Consider the following 16547-nt stretch of genomic DNA (forward strand, 5'->3'; position numbering starts at 1 on the left):
CTGGCCAGTACACTTGCTACACTGTAGTCCATGATCAAGTGCAGGTCTTCATTTGGGGTACTTGTTTTATAAAGTATACATTAAATATATTAAACTTTAATTTTTCTGATTAAAAACAATACATATTCACCGTCAAAAATGTAGAAAACATTAAGGAATATATAGAAAAGTCGGGGCTTCCCTGGTGGTGCAGTGGTTGAGAATCTGCCTGTTAATGCAGGGGACACAGGTTCGAGCCCTGGTCTGGGAGGATCCCACATGCCACGGAGCAACTAGGCCCGTGAGCCACAACTACTGAGCTCGCGCGTCTGGAGCCTGCGCTCCGCAACAAGAGAGGCCGTGAATAGTGAGAGGCCCACGCACCGTGATGAAGAGTGGCCTCCGCCTGCCGCAGCTAGAGAAAGCCCTCGCACAGAAACGAAGACCCGACACAGCAAAAATAAATTAATTAATTAATAAACTCCTACCCCCAACATCTTCTTAAAAAAAAAAAAAAGAAAAGAAAAAGAAAAGAAAAATCACCTAAGTGATGCTTTTTTTGTGTGTTTCCTAATACATCTTCAGATGCCAAATATTTTGAAATATTACCCATAATCTAGCATTTCACAAAAAGCACATTAACAGTTTAGTGTAGTACTTGCTAAGAAGTACAAGGATTTACATATCCATGCTGCAAAAACATTATCCACATGCTACAATTCTGTTTCCATGACTTTTCAGTGAAAGCCTGAAAGTCCCCCAGACATCAGAAAATATCGTTGCAGCCTTAAGTTTACGTTCAGAGAAGGAGTTTAAGAGCGCTGAACGTAATACCAAGGGCATTATGTATGACCTTGATTCAAATTCTGTTACAGTTCAAATTCTGTTACAAATGCTACTCGAGTGACATCAACCTTATCCTTCCCAAGTACAGAAAAAAAGAATTGTGATACTCATGAACTTTCCAGGGCATCACTGTGGATTAAAGTCAAGATTCTGATTATTTCTTTACACTTTTTTTTTTCTACATGACATAATACAAAGACACCTGCTGTATTAAATTGTGATTCTGGAAGTATCCAACCAATAGGTGTTGTTCAGTAACCAAAATGTGAAAGTGCTAGTCAGAATAGTGCCAACAAGGGAGAGCAGAAAGAAAGCACAATAGTTGTAACAGTAAGCATTTTATCATTCTTCTATAAATCAAGTATACTAGGTTATTATTACTATAGTAAATTATTGTGCAAGTTGCTCTCTCTTCCACTCCTTCTATGGGCAGAGTATACTTTCCCATCTCTTGACTTGACCATGTGATTTACTTTGGTTAATGGAATATCAGCTGGTATAATACAACCAATGATTGAAAGGCACTTGAACAACTGGGCTTGCTCTTTTGTGCCTCTACTATAGCTATGAGGACAGCTCTGCCTGGGAAGTCACTGCCTCTACAGTCTGAGTCCCAGAATAACATGTGGAACAGTCCTGAGTGAGCAGCCAAATCCAGAGTGACCCAACAAAATTCAGTCTATGTCATCCAATATTCAGAAAATCCACATATTCATGAGAATAAATAACTATCATCGTATTGCCATGACATTTTGTGGGTCTTTATTACTCAGCAATAGCCAATTGATACAATGATACCGTGACAACTCCGTTTCCTCAGTAATTCAAATGATCAGAAATCTATATACAGGGCTTCCCTGGTGACGCACTGGTTGAGAGTCTGCCTGCCGATGCAGGGGACACGGGTTCGTGCCCCGGTCCGGGAAGATCCCAGATGCCGCGGAGCGGCTGGACCCATGAGCCATGGCCACTGAGCCTGTGCGTCCGGAGCCTGTGCGCCACAACGGGAGAGGCCACAGCAGTGAGAGGCCCGCGTACCGCAAAAAAAAAAAAAAAAAAAGGTAAAATAAAATAAAATAAATCTATATATAAGTCTGGACGGTAACTCTCCACTCTGGCCCATCGGACCAGCAAAGAAATGTGCCATCATATTCCATTGTTTCTCTGCTCTTCAAGGATGAAACACAGTGCAAATGAGGGTTTCAAGTCAGACTGCCTGGGTTTGATCTCAGGCTTCTTGCTAAGCAGAGAGACTTTGTGCAAGTTACTTACCCTCCCTGGGATCAGTTTCCTCATCTGAAAATGGGCGTAACAATAGTACTGAATCTATCTTACAGGATTATTGGGAAGATTAAATGAAATAATAGTATATGTAAAGAATTTAGAATAGCAAACAGTAAACACTAAGTAAATACATATTAGCTATTCATGGCTGATCATATTTAAAAAAAAAACAAAGAAAAATAAATAAACACAACCCTCCCATTTCTACTGTGGTTATCCTATTACTGACACAGACAGAGTCAGGTCAGGTCAGTCACAAGCCTAGGAATAGGAAGGCAAGTATACCCTGAAGGGAGAGCCAAATCTCAGAAAGGAGCAAGACCTCAGAAGGAAGTTCCAACTCAAAGCGTTCACCTTAAGCAGGCAGGAATTCTCTCCCAGCTCTGTGGCTTTTGCTCCCCTGCTCCCCATCCTCACCCTGGCCACATACAAAGGCAATCCAGGAACTATGATTGTAGTGCCCCAGAGAACAAATCATATTCTTAGTTCAAAATTACTCTCAGTATCTATTCTTCTGTTGTTATCTCTGAGTCTTCTGTAAAATGTTCTAGCTCTGTTTTCAATCAGGCTTCAGAAATCTAAAGGGAATTATCCAGAGATTCCCCAGGACAAGGTGAATCTTACGGAATACTAGTTGAAATGGTAAGATCAGGTGGACCTTTCCCATAGAGATTTTCCCCTCCACTGCCAATGTTAGGATGCTGGGATTGATTTATTAAGGAAGAAAGCAGTTTTCTTTATAGTGACCAAGTTGTTAAACATTGGTAAATATTTTCTACTTTATCCACAGTGAATTCTTATTATATACATTTAGAGAGCACCTTCATGCTGTATTAAAATATTGCTAGAAAGCACATGGTATTTTAAAATATTTTAATACCACAAAGATCCTTTTTTCTTTCTTCATTCTCATTCGTTTTTTAATTGTAATGCCATTTACCACAAATAATTTTATCTATACATGATCAAGATCTTGCATAATGTACCATCTCCCTTTAGAAAGGGAAAAAAATTCTTAACCGGTTATTTTCTTTTAAGATTTAAACAATACACAAAAAATATAGAATAACAAGTAGTCTCCTTTGAAAGTTCATTTTCTAATTTAGCAATAAAAAATTTCTGGCAGGGCTTCCCTGGTGGTTCAGTGGTTGAGAGTCCGCCTGCTGATGCAGGGGACACGGGTTCATGCCCCGGTCTGGGAGGATCCCACATGCTGCGGAGCGGCTGGGCCCATGAGCCATGGCCGCTGAGCCTGCGCGTCCGGAGCCTGTGCTCCGCAACGGGAGAGGCCACAACAGTGACAGGCCCACGTGCCGCAAAAAAAAAAAAAAAAATTTCTGGCAATCATTCAAAGTAGAAGAATTTTTACTCCAATCTAATAATTCACTTCCAATAATTTATTATGCACATTACAAACATGAATCAAGAAAATGAACGCAGAGAATTATCATTAATTTGTAATTCCATACCCCAATACCTATATGAGTATTCAGAAAAGAAACTGAAGGCTAATTTAAATTGAGAACAGGTAACAGATATATAGAAATTTTGACAAACTAAGAACTAGTTTCAAATGTCCATCCAACCAGCTGGTAATCAATCTCACTGTTTTAAAGAAAAGCCCAACATAGTGAGAACTCTGAATACTTATTTTAAAATGCAGTTTCTTGCTTTTAGATACATATGGTTCTCAGGCAAAAAAGAAAAGTTCCTGAATCCTATCAATTCATCCAGTATTATCTCTACAGTAACATTATTAAGACAAGTCATGCAGGAGATCATGTTAGCTCCTTAAGAAGTTAACCTCAAAAAAGAGATGCCTCCAAAGCATTCCTAGAGTTATTACCCACAAATTTGGCTGATCCCATTTGTATTTTTATCCTAAGCATCCAACTAGAATAGCATCTGTGGTAGCCAGTCTCAAAAGGGCATGGCCCCCAGCAGTTTCTCTCTGTTTATGCATACCTCTCTTCTTGTCTACAGGTAGAGATTATTTTCCCTCCCTCTGACTCTGGGCTGGCCTTGACTGTCTTTGACCAATGGCAGCATTCTCAACTCCCAAACCTAGGACTTAGGAGAATTGGCTGACTGGTTTCTATTTCCTATCTCCTGGAATGCTCCTTCTTAGACACCAGGCATCATGCTTTAAGGAAATTGAAAGGCCATTTAGAGAAAGGAGGCCCACATAAAGTAGGACAGAAGGCATTACTGCTAGCTGAACTTTCATCCAGTGGCCAGCCATGACAGAAGGTGGCCATTTTGAACATTCCAGAAACGCTGGCACCCCAGCCAACACCAAGTGAAACAGAAAATGCATCAGTCAACCACAGATTTATCTTTGTTACACAGCAAGTTACCCTTTACACTTTCACTTATCTTTCAATTCTTTAAAAAACTATTTTATATGTCCTAAAATTATTTCATGCATGTGTCAAATTTTCCCAGTTCTAAGATCCTGGGATTGGTTTATCCTGTCCATTTAAAAATAAACTTCAAGGACTTCCCTGGTGGTGCAGTGGTTAAGAATCTGCCTGCCAATGCAGGAGACACGGGTTCGAGCCCTGCCCCGGGAAGATCCCACATGCCGCGGAGCAACTACGCCCGTGCGCCACAACTACTAAGCCTGTGCTCTAGAGCCCACGAGCCACAACTACTGAGCCTGTGTGTCACAACTACTGAAGCCCGTGTTCCACAACGAGAAGCCCGTGCACCACAACGAAGAGTAGCCCCCACTCGCCACAACTAGAGAAAGCCCGCGTGCAGCAACGAAGACGCAATGCAGCCAAAAATAAAAACAAAACAAACAAAAAATCTTCAAATTCATCCCTCAACTTGTCATATAGACAGGTAGGATACAGAAGGATAGACAGATAGATATATCTCAAAAATCCAAAGGTAAACTTTAAGTCTAGACCATGTGTGAATTATGGTCAAATCTGAATTACCAGTCTCATTGATAAGATTTTATTATAAAATTTCTAATCAAAGTACTATGTCAATATAATAATGAACAAAATTCATGAAAGAGAATATCATTTCATGTTGCTTTTTTAAACAAATTTTACATTTTCTTTTTTTTTTTTTTTAGCGGTACGCGGGCCTCTCACTGTTGTGGCCTCTCCTGTTGCGGAGCACAGGCTCCGTACATGCAGGTTCAGCGGCCATGGCTCACAGGCCCAGCTGCTCCGCAGCATGTGGGATCTTCCTGGACCAGGGCACAAACCCGTGTACCCTGCATTGGCAGGTGGACTCTCAACCACTGCGCCACCAGGGAAGCCCTACATTTTCTTAAACAGTGGAAATCAGGCATCGGTATAAAAATTATCATTCACAACTCACAACTGAAGGAAGGGATAAGGACAAAATAAAGCCAAATACTATCAACAACTTCAATTTTATTAAAAGGATAATCCTTGCGTGTGTACTGTGCACTAATTACTAGGTGCAAACACAAATAAAATATCTTCCTATCTCAACTGACTAAGGAAACAGACATGTTATAACAGGGTAAATGGGACCAAAGGCAAGTTGTGACTTAGATTCATAATAAGACTGTTACTGAGCTAAAAAGGAATACAAAATCTCTAACTCTCTGTTCTGTTTCAGTTATTAAGGTGTCATTCTTTTTTTTTTTTTCTTTTTTTGCGGTACGCGGGCCTCTCACTGTTGTGGCCTCTCCTGTTGCGGAGCACAGGCTCCGGACATGCAGGCTCAGCGGCCATGGCTCACGGGCCTAGCCGCTCTGCGGCATGTGGGATCTTCCCGGACCGGGGCACGAACCCGTGTCCCCTGCATCAGCAGGCGGACTCTCAACCACTGTGCCACCAGGGAAGCCCTAAGGTGTCATTCTTGGTGACCCTCTTCCAGTTGGCCTTTGCTCGAACAGCAGCCACAATAGCAGGCAAGGTCAAAAATGAAAGTAACTATTGTAAAACTGAAGAAGAATTGGTTTCTCCCTATGGAAACTGACTCAACATTTAATAATGTGTGGCGTCCCAAAAGCTGTAAACTACTACATGGCCATCTCTAGCTCAACTTTAACTCAATCAGGAGACCATAATCAAAACAACTCACTGGTGCCAAGCAGAGATCAATTGGTTGAAAACGTTCCTAGGCTGACGTCTAATGGGGAGTAAAGAAGATGATCTCATAATGTCTCTTTATGATCTTTAAACCACATTATTCCATAAACCTGATACATGTCAAGATTAGGATTGAGTCAATCTCTAAGCAGGAAAACAAAAATAAGCAACTGCCACTTTTCTGACTCAAATCTAGAAGCTGGCTGTAGATACAAAGCAACTTCCTCTCACTTCTATAGTCCAAAAAAATTTCAAAGCCTCTTCTTAATATTTTAGAATTTCAACATTTGGTAGAAACTCAAGAACCTTCTTCAGGCCTAACAGAATTTTATTAAAGATACACTTGAACTTTAGTTAGGTGTTTCTGAAAGTACTAATACAAAGTAAGTAAAGTCATAGTAAATTTGACCAGTATTCTTGTAAATGGGGCAGTTTAAAGCCTAAATTCAATTAGGTTAATGTCCATGTTTGTTTAAATTTGGGTATCTCAGGCAAAGACACAAAATAACTGACAAAAGAAATAAGATTTGGAGTGACAGGTTACAATTACTTCTGGAAAAAGCAAAACTAGACTGCAAGTAATATCAACGTCTCTATGTCCACCTGCTAAGACAGAAGTAAGTCTATGCATCCCATCATTCTGTAACCACAAAGTCTGGTTTTACAACTAGGATATACAAATGAAGCATCAGATTAAAAGCATCAAATATCAGACTCCACAAATTTGCCAAACATACACATATCAAAAACAGAAAAGCATGATTCAAAGTTAAAGAACTAGATTCCAAAGGATTTAAACACACCCACAAAATCCAGTCCAAGTTCATACTGTGCTTCAACCTAAAACTCAAAACTACCAATCCTGACATCAGCCATTCCTCACTACCTGCATTCCCCCTTTTATCTCCTGAATTTCTCCATTGATCTTATCACTTCTTATGCGTCTTTGGATTCTCCATGGCCTTTCCTTTCCCAGAAAGTAGTACAGCATCCGGTCCCCTCATTTTACTATCTCTACAATTTAGCACTAAGTTTTGTTTTACCCTATTAGTTATTAATTTTGCCCCTAATCTCCTGTACCTAGGTTTCCCCAGCCAATGAACCTCTCCTGTCTTCTCCTTTCAAACTAGAGGATGTAGCCCCTTTCCTGATATTTGTAATTCTGGTTCCTAGTCAACCCCCTTCCATTCTCAGAGACTGTCATCATAGCGCTAGATCCCCATCCCCAGTCCTTTTCTTCCTAAGTAAGGCCTAGTCCTTTCCAGAGTTTGTCAACATTAGTTTGGCCAAGCTGGGATTGTACCCTGAAGGCAAAGGCTATCTCTCCCACCTAACTCTACAAATCTGTCTCCCACCAGCCCTGTCTTTCTCTCCTCTAACCTTGGATCCAGCTGCATCCAGCGCTGCCCGTTTCCCACCCACCTCCCACTCCCAATATCTCTCCTCCCACTATCCCGCGCTCCCCTTCCCCACTCCTGAATGCACCTCTTCTCCCGGGCCTCACCCGTAACCCTCACACAAGGAAGGCCCTGCCAGCGGCCTCACGGCGTCTCTCCTCCTGGCTTCCTCCGCTCTTCAGTAACTGTCCCTACGCCCCTTTCCCTCCAGGGCCCTGCGCGCCGCCCAGAGCCCCCTCCCCGATTAAGCTCCTGCTGTCACTTGGCCTCTCATCCACAAGATGGCGGAGCTGCTGCCCCCCACCTCCGGGTCCTCTCCGCAACCCCTCCTACCTCCCAGGAACTCCCGTCCCGTCCCTTCAGCCGCCTCCGCCCCCGGCCCCGGCCTCGGCCCAGGGTCCCGCTGCCCCCTCCTCCAGCGGGATGGCGGCCCAGACCCGAGCCTGAGCGACGCCGCCAACGCCACCGCCTCCACCGTTCCCCGGCCTGCACATTCTCCTCACCATAAACTTGAGCGCTTTTTCCTGCAGCACCGCCTCGGCCGGGTCCATGCTCGTCAACGGCCACCGAGTCCGCACTCCGCCGGGGCCGCCCCCTTGGTGCCAGGCCGCAACCAACGCAGAGCCCGGATCCCGCCTCCTCTTCCTTCTCCCCGCCCTCTTACCTCTCAGGCACCCGCAGGGGGGCCAGGGAGGATCAGCTGTTCCGTGCGCGTGCGTGAGCCCGCTGGCTCACGGGATTTGTAGTTCTGGGACTTCCCGCCGGAAAAAATGAGGCCACACCGCGAACTGCAACTCCCGCGGTTCACTGCGGTAGGGTCGCGGTGGCTGACAAGCCGCATCTAGACAACGGGCAGTCAAGTAGAGAATCAGCGTATGGGAATCGTAGTTTACAGCTTCTAGGGCTGGGAAATGGGAGGGGCATCGGTGTCTCCGTGGTTACCGAGCGACGCCAGTGGCGTCTTGCCTGGCAATTGATATCAAGATGGCGACCAGTGCCTCACCTGTAGCCCAAATACTGGAAAAAACTGTGAGAGGACAAAGGTCCTAGGGCCTCCCTAACTGTGGTTGTAGAAAACTGGACGCCCCCAAAATTCATATGTCTGGCGTCTGCGGGACGGATTTCAACCTAGAGGCGTTTGGCCTATGGGCACCTGGCAGCACCTTATAGACTAATGCAGAATTTCAAGGTCCTCCTAAGTCATCGCCGCACATTTCTGCCTGTCACCTTATTCTAATCCACAGTAAATCAGGGCCGAATAGAACTCGGCTCAGGAAATTCTCGGGTGTTTAGCACTCAGAAACCATGGCCTCTACTGCTAACCCTGAGATGTAAGCCCTGCGTTAAGGGTTAAATGGGTACTTGCAAAAGGCCTTTAATGGTGGAATATAATGGCCATCCAATAAATAAAGCATGTAAGTATTTAGTTTGGCCTTAAAAGGGACAGTACGAATTTATTTTGGAAATTGGGTTTAACCTAAGTGGAAAAAACACTAGGGTTGGGCTAAAAGTGATACGCTGTACAAAATATCTGAGTTTATAAAATAAGTGAATTAGGGAAATACCTTTTCGGTTATAAGGAAATTTTCCATTGTAAACTATTTTATTCATTCTTTCATTCAACAAACAGCATTTAACCGTGTGCAGACGTTGTGCCAAGAGATGGGGGGGATTCAGTAGTGAACGCAATAGACCCAGTCTTATGGAGCTTACATTTCTAGTATGTTGATACTTTGTCCTACTCATCCCTACATCCTCAGAACTCAGCACAATACCTAATGCATAATAGACTTTAAGTTAATAAAAAGTTTTACTCTTGAATTAAAAAAAAAAGTTTTACACTACTGCAAAATGAAGACTCAAAACTCATTCATATGAAAACTACCTGCAACTTCTCATAGGACTAAGGCAGTATGTGACATGGTTGCCAAAAAAGCTAAAGCAATCCTAGGCAGCTTGAAGAGACTAGTGTCTGGGGAATAGAGTTTTATGGTTTTACTCTGTTTTAAAGCACTAAGACCATACCTGGAGTACTTTGTGGGTTTTTTGCTTTGTTTTAATTTAATTTTTTTATATAAATTTATTTGTGGCTGCATCGGGTCTTCATTGCTGCGTGCAGGCGTTCTCTATTTGCGGCGAGTGGGGTCTACTCTGTTGCAGTGCCCGGGCTTCTCATTGCGGTGGTTTCTCTTGTTGCAGAGCATGGGCCCTACCCACACAGGTTCAGTGGTTGTGGCACGTGGGCTCAGTAGTTGTGGCTCGCGGGCTCTAAAGCACAGGCTCAGTAGCTGTGGCGCACAGACTTAGTTGCTCCGAGGCATGTGGGATCTTCCTGGACCAGGGCTCAAACCTGTGTCCCCTGCATTGGCAGGCAGATTCTTAACCACTGCGCCACCAGGGAAGTCCTCACACCTGGAGTACTTTATTCAGTTATGGGCACCATGTTCTATAAACATCATATGCAGGAGCGTAGCCAAGGACAAGATAACTGAAAGAAAAAATATTGATGGATGCTTACTCTGAAAAAAGAGCGCTTAGGAATAACATGGCAGCTAAATTCAAGTATTTGAAAGTACTGAAATGCATATGTATATAGCTCTATAGGGCAAACTAGGACCACTGGGTGGGATAATAATTATGATGATGATGATAACAGCTGTCACTTTATTAGCTCTTTATGCCAGGCACTACACTAGGTATTTTACAATCATAATCTCTAATATAGAGTAACTTTGTTAAAACAAGTACTATTATCCCTAATTTACAGATGAAGTAAGTGAGACTGAGAGGAGATAACTTACTCAAGTCATGCAGCAAATTACATCATCAGGATTGAAACCCAACTCTGCTTGACTCCAAGGACTGTGCTATTTTCCCTGAACCACACTGTAATAACATAGGACTCAGACTCAGAGTTTTCTAGTAATCAGAGCTGTCCTGACAAAGGAAACATAGAGGCAGGATGACCATATTGTCTGAAAACATAGAGGCAGGATTGTCTAGGAGGGTTCAGTTTGGGTGGGAGGTTAAGATCTTTTAAACTCTAAAATTCTGCTCTGGGGACTTCCCTAGTGGCACAGTGGTTAAGAATCCACCTGCCAATGCAGAGGACACGGGTTTGAGACCTGGTCCAGGAAGATCCCACATGCCGTGGAGCAACTAAGCCCGTGCACCACAACTACTGAACCTGTGCTCTAGAACCCACAAGCCACCACTACTGAAGCCCGCACACCTAGAGCCCATGCTCCACAAGAGAAGCCACCGCAATGAGAAGCCCACGCACTGCAACAAAGAGTAGCCCCAGCTCACTGCAACTAGAGAAAGCCCACGTGCAGCAACGAAGACCCAACACAGCCAATAATAATAAAATAAAATAAAATAAAATACTAAATATGGGGAATTCCCTGGCAGTCCAGTGGTTGGGACTCTGCGCTTTCACTGCAGAGGGCCCCGGTTCAATCCCTGGTCAGGGAGCTAAGATCCTGCAAACTATGCAGTGCAGCGAAAAAAAATTAAAAATAAAAAATTTAAAAATAAATTAATTAAATAAAATTTCCAAAATTAAAACTTGGGGAATAAAAAGAAGTGAGAGACTTGAGCATATTTAAATGGTGATAGAAAGGATCCATTAGAGGAAAGGTTGAAGATAAAAGAAAGAGGAGGGCATAATGATGGAGTCAGGTCCTGAGAAAAAACAGAATGAAATCCAGATGGAAGGATTAGCCTCCAGTGACAGAAATGGAGGGAGAGAGTATGGGTGCAAAGGCAGGTGGGGTATAGAGCTGGAAGAGAAAGGTTAAAGAAATGCACTTCTAATGGGTGTTGGAATAGGCAAACAGCAATCTCTGCTGCACAAAGAAATGAGAGTTTTGCATGTTCTGCCCTTCTGTATTATGTTTATCCCCTTTCTTTCATTCTTAGCACAAACAATCAAGAAGTAACTTTCCTTAGGTTCGATTAATGTTGTTCTAGACCAGTGGTTCTCAGCTGGGGGCAGTTTGTCCCTAGAGGACATTTAGCAATATCTGTGTTCCAGGCCTACGGCAGAAAAATGCTGTGGAGGACACAGGATACCTCCTCCTTTTGAAGGATGTGTTCTAAAAGTCCAATAAAACAGTTCTGCTATATCTCACTGGTAACTGTGTGACCTTGAGCAAGTTACTTAACCTCTTTATGCCTCATGAGCAAAACAGGGACCACAATAGTTCCTATCTCATTGGGCTGGTGTGAAGGTTCATGGAAAATTCTTAGACCATTACCTGGCACATAGTAACTACTCAATAAATGTTAACAATTAATAGCTCTAAATTTCGTATAATTTGCATATACAATCAAGATGGGCTCAGTTTGGACCTTCTCCTTCCTGAATAATTTAGTCTTAAAACTATTACATAGGGCAGAACAAAGTTGGTGTCCATGCTGAGAGGTGATCTGGCATGGGGTGTTGGAGCCCAACTGGTGTGGTAAGGGCATCCATGTGGAGGAAGAAGCTAGCAGCAGCAATGGGAGATTGGTTACATACATACATTCTCTAGCTCTGCCCACTGTGAGGGTCTTGGAGCAGCAATACCCAGTGACAATAAGTACACTTAGCGTCCAGATCTTAGCTTCTAAGTACCATTCTCCACTAAAAGAAATCAGTGTTCCTTGGGGAAATAACTGATTCCAGAGCTAGGACAAGGAAAATACAAGATGCGCCTAGAACATTTTGTGCCAGAACACAAAGAAGTACTCAAAGAATAATGGAGATATGTCTCCCAAAATACTTAATGATTCGAAAAAGAAAAGAGTAACTTCACAGTGGGGAAGCCTGGTAGATATAACTTTAAACAAGCAATCAAGGTGAACAACATCAGGAATTCCCTGGCAGTTCAGTGGTTGGGACTCCACACTTTCACTGCAGGGGGCACAGTTTTGATCCCTGGTTGGGGAACTAAGATCCTGCATGCCACGCGGAGCGGCCAAAAAAAAAAGTAAGGTGGACATCATCAGGAATGGGGCAAATTGAAATTGTGTGCCCCTGATATAATGCAGTAAGAAGAACAAAGACGTGGTGGTGTCTACCTCCAAGATGACACCCAATAATTCTTGCCTCCTGGTATTCACATCCCTCCTATACTGAATAGGGCTGATTTGTTTAACCAATGAAATACTGCAGAAATGATGGAGGGTGACTCCCAAGGCTAGGTTATAAAAAATATTGTGGTTTCTGCCTTACCAACTTGGAGTACTTGCTCTGGGGGAAACAAGGTACTTAGTTATGAGGAACCCCAAGCAGCCCTGTGGAGAGGTCCGCAGAGCAAGGAACTGAAGCCTTCTGCCAATAGTCAGCACCAAATAGCCAATAACGTGAGTGAAGCATCTTGGAGCAGATCCAACAGCCACAGTTAAGCTTTCAGGTGACTACAAACCCAGCCAACATCTTGAACACAACCTCATGAGACACTGGGTAGAACACTCAGCCAAACTGTTCCTGAATTCCTGACCCATATGAGATAATAAATGTTTGTCGTTATTTTAAGCTGTTAAGTTGGAGGGTTATTTGTCATGTGGCAATAGATAACTAATACAGATTCTCTTGTAAGTAGTCTAACCCCAGAGCCTAAATGCATTTATTAACAATAGTATCGGGACTTCTCTGGTGGTGCAGTGGTTAAGAAGCTGCCTGCCATTGCAGGGGACATGGGTTCGATCCCTGGTCCGGTAAGATCCCACATGCCGTGGAGCAACTAAGCCTGCGCACCACAACTATTGAAGCCTGCGTGCCCTAGAGCCCACGTGCTGCAACTACTGAGCCCGCATGCTCTAGGGCCCATGTGCCACAACTACTGAGCCCGCATGCTGCAACTACTGAGCCTGCGTGCTGCAACTACTTAGCCCACGTGCTGCAACTACTGAAGCCCAAGTGCCCTAGAGCCCGTGCTCCACAAAAGAAGCCACTGCAATGAGAAGCCGTGCACTGCAATGAAGAGTAGCCCCCACTTGCCGCAATTAGAGAAAGCCCACGCAGAGCAACGAAGACCCAACACAGCCAAAAATAAAATATTAAAGAAAAAGAAATGAATCTCAAGAGATAGGACCTGCCTTTAGGAAGCTTTCTATTTGTAAGGGAAACAAAACATAAAATATATACTAACTTCAGGGCTCTCTTGGCAACAGTATGGGGGTGTGGGGGAAGATGAGATCTGGAATGTAGACAGCCCTGCAGGGCAGGGCAGGGCATTCAGGGAGGGGGAAATCCCTGGGGCCTTGCAGCTGGAAGAAGCTTCCATATGAGGCACATTAATCAGTAGATAAACAGAGAGTAATCCAGACAGCCAGGCTGTCAGCCCAAGAGAGGTCTGGGAACAGACTGGGGGGTGGCTGTGGGGGAGGTAGAGTCAGAACTTTGATGTTGAAGAATAACCCCTTAAATCAAATGCAATCTCCTCCATATAGCAAGCGACAACTTTTTTTTTTAATAATTTTTTTTTTTTTTTTGGCTGTGTTGGGTCTTCGTTGCTGCACACAGGCCTTCTCTAGTTGTGACGAGTAGGGGCTACTCTTCATCGCGGTGCATGGGCTTCTCATTGCGGTGGCTTTTCTTGGTGCAGAGCACAGGCTCTAGGTGCAGGGGCTTCAGTATTTGTGGCGTGCAGGCTCAGTAGTTGTGGCGCACAGGCTTAATTGCTCCGCAGCATGTGGGATCTTCCCGGACCAGGGCTCGAACCCATGTCCCTTGCATTGGCAGGTGGATTCTTAACCACTGCACCATGAGGGAAGTCCCAAGAGACAATTTTTGAGGGGAACAATTCTGAGGGGCAGCAGTTTAGAGGAGGGCGCCAGGACAGCTATACAAATGAAACTATGTTCCTCAGATTGGGACTTGAACCTACGTGCCAGGACTTGAAACCGGCCAAAACCCACAGTCTTCCAACTGAGATCACACACCTGGTTTCAGGACTTAATGAAGCTCAGGTTCTTGATGTCTCATCGCAGAAAGAATTCAGTGAGAGACAAAGTGGTAAGAGGCAGATTTATTTAGAGAGAAACACACTCCAGAGACAGAGTGTGGGCCATCTCAGAAGGTGAGAAGGGCACCAGGGTATGGGGTTGTCAGTTTTTATAGAGGCGGGTAATTTCATAGGCTAATGAGCGGGAGGAGTATTCTAGCTATTTTGGGGAAGGGGCAGAGATTTCCAGGAACTGGGTCACCACCCACTTTTTAATCTTTGATGGTCAGTCTCAGAACGTCATGGTGCTGGTGGGTGTGTCATTTAGCTTGCTGGTGTGTTACAATGGCATATACTGAGGTTCAAGGTCTAGTGGAAGTCGACTCATCCGCCATCTTGGACCTATTTGGTTCTAATCAGTTTATGTCATGTCCTTGGGCTATGTCATTCTTTTAAAGTTTGTGCCCTTCCCCCTTCTCTCCTATTTCACAGAGGTCTGAGTTCCCTATCCCAGAATATGTGTCTTCTTGGAGTTGTCTGATGATTGTCCCTTCTACCACTATTGCCCCTAGGGTCCAAGGAACCATTTTCTCAGTGGCCCCATTTGACTTGGTTTGTCCTTACCACAGCCAAAACAGGCTGCCATTTAAAAAATAAATAAAGGCACCTTACTTGAGAAACAATAACAAAACAACTAACAATAAGAAAAGGAAGAAATAGAGAAAGAGGAGAGAAGAGAAGAAAGGAAGGGAAGGAGGGAGGAAAAGAAAACACCTGGAAGTAAACATGTGCACAAAGAAAGGGCACTGTGTGTGTGTGTGTGTGTGTGTGTGTGTGTGTGTGTGTAACTTTCGATTATGTAAACTTTCAAACACAGAAAGATAAAGAGAAGCATATAGTGAACTTCCTTCTACTCATTAGGAGACAGAAGGGAAGGGGACAGGGAACAACCATTAAAAGAATGACACAGGGGCTTCCCTGGTGGCACAGTGGTTGAGAATCTGCCTGCCAATGCAGGGGATACGGGTTCGAGCCCTGGTCTGGGAGGATCCCACATGCCGCGGAGCAACAAGGCCCGTGAGCCACAACTACTGAGCCTGCGCGTCTGGAGGCTGTGCTCCGCAAAAAGAGAGGCCGTGATAGTGAGAGGCCCGCGCACCGCGATGAAGAGTGTCCCCCGCTTGCCGCAACTAGAGAAAGCCCTTGCACTGAAACGAAGACCCAACACAGTCAAAAATAAATAAATAAATAATTAAAAAAAAAAAAAAAAAGAATGACACAGCCATTAAGAAAAACAGAATACTACAAAAACTGGTTAGAACCAACTGGGCCCATGATGTTGGAAGATTAGACTTCCAGTAGATGTTGAGCCTCGTTATATGCTCATTGTAATATATCAGCACGCTAACTGACACATCTACAGGCACCATGGCAGTTCCGAGGCTAACCATAAAAGGCCCAAAAGTGGGTGGTGGCCCAATTCCTGGAAATCCCCAACCCTTCTCCTAAACAGTTGGCGTAATCCTGCAACTTGTTAGCATACGAAATTACCCAGCCCATAAAAACTAACCCCATACCCCAGGGGTGCTCTCACCTTTTTTTTTTTTGGCTGCTCTGTGTGGCTTGGGGGAACCCACACCCCCTGCAGTGGAAGTACAGAGTCTTAACCACTGGGACACCAGGGAAGTCCCTGCTCTCACCTTCTAAGATGGACCACATTCTGCCTATGGAATGTGGTCTCTGAATAAACTCGCTTTCACTTTACTATGGCTCACTCTTGAGTTCTTCCCTGCACAATGCCAAGGACCCTCACTTAGTGGCCCATCCCAGGAACTAGTCCGAGACCTGGGACATGACCATTCTCTTGCTCTCCCTTCTCCTGTAACAATTACTCAGCTTCAAAAATATTGACTTATGGCCACTTATATTTCATTTGTACCACCACCAACTTCTTTCCCCCATCCTTTGGATTATATTGATATAAATCTCATATAATTTCAGCTATGAATATGTGGGTAGCTTGCAGT

The 16547-nt window shown here is 44.1% G+C and overlaps 1 protein-coding gene across 9 annotated transcripts in view; it reads right to left on the bottom strand.

Annotated features, from left to right (window-relative positions):
* Positions 1-8249, bottom strand: part of BTRC (beta-transducin repeat containing E3 ubiquitin protein ligase) — a 187801-nt gene extending 179552 nt beyond the window's left edge. For 5 of the 9 annotated variants that reach the window (XM_030865387.2, XM_030865386.2, XM_030865385.2 and 2 more), the window contains exon 1: positions 8092-8249. In XM_030865387.2, coding sequence (XP_030721247.1) covers positions 8092-8139 — 48 coding nt within the window. In that variant the 5' untranslated portion in view covers positions 8140-8249. Of the gene's footprint in view, positions 1-7695; positions 7842-8091 lie in introns of those variants that run through there. The other 4 variants (XM_070043821.1, XM_060285929.1, XM_060285928.1 and 1 more) reach the window with 2 other exon arrangements.
* Positions 8250-16547: the final 8298 nt, after the last annotated feature.

This window comes from Globicephala melas, chromosome 16 (genome assembly GCF_963455315.2).
Source record: "Globicephala melas chromosome 16, mGloMel1.2, whole genome shotgun sequence".
Classification (NCBI taxonomy): Eukaryota; Metazoa; Chordata; class Mammalia; order Artiodactyla; family Delphinidae; genus Globicephala; species Globicephala melas.